This window comes from Salmo salar, chromosome ssa18, assembly GCF_905237065.1.
Source record: "Salmo salar chromosome ssa18, Ssal_v3.1, whole genome shotgun sequence".
Lineage (NCBI taxonomy): Eukaryota > Metazoa > Chordata > Actinopteri > Salmoniformes > Salmonidae > Salmo > Salmo salar.
Window position 1 is genome coordinate 31,199,010 of NC_059459.1, and position 3,353 is coordinate 31,202,362.

Sequence of the window (3,353 nt, forward strand, 5' to 3'; positions counted from 1 at the left end):
GAGCAGGTAGAGAGCAGGTAGATAGAGAGCAGGTAGAGAGAGAGCAGGTAGATAGAGAGCAGGTAGATAGAGAGCAGGTAGAGAGAGCAGGTAGATAGAGAGCAGGTAGAGAGAGAGCAGGTAGATAGAGAGCAGGTAGAGAGAGAGCAGGTAGGTAGAGATCAGGTAGAGAGCAGGTAGTGATAGAAAGCAGGTAGAGAGAGAGAAGATATTGAGCAGGTAAAGAGCAGGTAGAATACAGCCAGGTGAACACTCACCTGGATGTCCCTCTCCAACAGACTCCGAAGTGAACATGAAGGACCCATCATCCAGCAGAGCGTCACTCATTTTGACACAGGCAGGTGCTCAGAACCACTAAAAAAACTGAGATAAAATTTCCAGTGAGAGCTTTATATCCCAGCTCGTTCTCTTGAGAGAGAGAAGGTAGAGGGAGAGAGAAAAAAGAGAGAGCGAGAGGGTTGCTGCCAATTGACTGTCTATCCAACAGAACTCCTGGACTATCTACACATGGTCCTATATATTGCTAAGAAAAAACACACACACGCACACACACGTCATGTGAACCCCTGGGTGAGACCATTCCAGGGGGAGTTGTTGATGGGAGGGGATTGAAACTTTTCAGAAAGCCCCAGTTAACCCTTAGTTCTCTCCACACTCCAGAATGGTGGAAGGAATCTTCCACTTCTGTCTTCCACAGGGGTGCTGCTGGAGTCCAATAACCTTTGTTGTGCTGTAGAAAGCAAAGAGTTATCTTGAAAATATCCCTCCTCCCTATCCTATGGGTGGTTTAGGTTAGCTCTCCACTAGGTTGGAGCTGGGGCTGTGTAAAGGTATGGAGAGAGAGAGAGAGAGAGAGAGAGAGAGAGAGAGAGAGAGAGAGAGAGAGAGAGAGAGAGAGAAGGAAGGGGGCTTCAACATGTGATGCAATATATCGTGTTTACTACATTTCTTCAGCTACATTGTTTTGGCATTATTACTGGATGTAAAAAACTAGTTTTACTGGTAGGGAAATAGGTGAAATATTTGTGTAGTTTATGTGTCACACTATTTCTGGGTGTTGTAACTGAAAGAGTGTTGCAAGTATTCTACGTACCACAGTATGTAATGGTTTAGAAAGCATGCCAGGTTTCAACTGTTTGGGCTACATTGTGCAATAAATGTGTACTTTTTCAAATTTCCTAGTAGTGGCAAGGTACAAACACACACACACACACACACACACACACACACACACACACACACACACACACACACACACACACACACACACACACACACACACACACACACACACACACACACACAAACCCATTGGATAACCCTTTGAAGAACCCTTTTGGGCTCTATGTATAACCCTTTCTTCAGAGGATTCTAAATGGAACCCTTTTCACAGACAGTTCTACAGGGAACCCAAAAGGGTTCTACCTGGAACCAAAAAGGGTTCTCCTATGGGGACAGCTAAAGAACCCTTTTGGAACCCTTTTTTTCTAAGAGTGTGGGACATGGTAGGAAACTCACTGACCCACTGCTCTGACAGTGATGGAATATGAAAGAACAGTTGATACTCTACACACACACACAGGGTGGAAGCTTAAGTCACACTTATGCTGTATTTTAGATGATACGGCATACAGTATGAAAAAATACACAAATGTACTGTAAGTCCAGAGTTTGTAGGTCAAACCGATCGGACGCAACAGACTTTTTTTTGTGAGAAGAACGATTTTCGGGATATCTTATGGTCTGGCAACACCGCTCTAGCTCTGCCACCTTTCACTGCAGATGCGTGACACCAGCAGGTGCCTTGGATTAAAATGCAACCAATACAAAACATGCAGATATCTATGGCCTAAATTGATGGATTTTGATGGGGATTTTCTTGTTATGTAACTTAGATGATCAACTCTAGGGGGTTAAGAAAACTTTTCTCTACCATAAGCTGCCTCCAACGTCGTTTTAGAGAATTTGGCAGTACATCCAACCGGCCTCACAACCGCAGACCATGTGTGTCCACGCCAGCCAATGACCTCCACATCCAGCTTCTTCACCTGCGGGATCGTCTGAGACCAGCCACCAGATGAAACTGAGCAGTACTTCTGTTTGTCATAAAGTGCTTTTGTGGACAACTAATTCTGCTTGGCTGGGCCTGGCTCCCCAGTGGGTGGGCCTGGCTCCACTCATGACTGCGCCCCTGCCCAGTCATGTGACACACAAAGAGTGAGAATTTGTCACACAAAAAGTGTTTTAAGTGGAAATTAGGCTGGTCTGTTGAGTAAAAAGATAGGACATTATTGCTTTCTTCACCCATAATTTATTTTTGCTAAAAAAAGTAGTGTGTAGTTCCAGTAGTTAGCTACACCACTACATAGCAAAACAATGATTAACTACTGAAAACACTACCAATATTTGAATTTAGTTCAACTACTATCAAGCTACTGCAAAATGTAATTAAATTACTAGTTAAATGTAGTTCACTACTCCCCAAAACTGTACGAGAATATACAGTGCATTCGGAAAGTCAAAGGGTCTGAAAACTTTCTGAATGCACTGTATACAATTATACAAATCATATCTGAATAACTGTATGGTGCAGAGGTATATATACACACAGTCACAGACACATCTGGATCTGGTAATAGTTCATGTTGACTCATCTCCAAGAAATGAGAGGAGAATTTTAACAAGAATTCAGCAGTGCTCAGTTTAGTAGTCTCTTTCCTGTCAGGATACCAGAAGCAGATTGTTTAAAAGCAATATTCACTATATTCCCTTTTTCACTGACAGTCACCATAGTGTCCCAGTATATTAAACTGACAGACAGTGATCATAGTGTCCCAGTATCTCAAACTGACAGACAGTCACCATAGTGTCCCAGTATATCAAACTGACAGACAGTCATCATAGTGTCCCAGTATCTCAAACTGACAGACAGTGATCATTACATTTACATTTAAGTCATTTTGCAGACGCTCTTATCCAGAGCGACTTACAAAATGGTGCATTCACCTTATGATATCCAGTGGAACAACCACTTTACAATAGTGCATCTAAATCTTTTAAGGGGGGGGGTTAGAAGGATTACTTTATCCTATCCTAGGTATTCCTTAAAGAGGTGGGGTTTCAGGTGTCTCCGGAAGGTGGTGATTGACTCCGCTGTCCTGGCGTCGTGAGGGAGCTTGTTCCACCATTGGGGTGCCAGAGCAGCGAACAGTTTTGACTGGGCTGAGCGGGAACTGTGCTTCCTCAGAGGTAGGGGGGCCAGCAGGCCAGTGGTGGATGAACGCAGTGCCCTTGTTTGGGTGTAGGGCCTGATCAGAGCCTGAAGGTATGGAGGTGCCGTTCCCTTCACAGCT

The 3,353-nt window shown here is 43.9% G+C and overlaps 1 protein-coding gene across 2 annotated transcripts in view; it reads right to left on the minus strand.

Moving 5' to 3' along the window:
• Nucleotides 1-554, minus strand: part of LOC106577245 (S-adenosylmethionine synthase) — a 12,541-nt gene extending 11,987 nt beyond the window's left edge. For both annotated transcript variants that reach the window (XM_014155171.2, XM_045701033.1), the window contains exon 1: nt 258-554. In XM_014155171.2, coding sequence (XP_014010646.1) covers nt 258-327 — 70 coding nt within the window. In that variant the 5' untranslated portion in view covers nt 328-554. The remainder of the gene's footprint in view (nt 1-257) is intronic.
• Between the last annotated feature and the right edge of the window lie 2,799 nt (nt 555-3,353).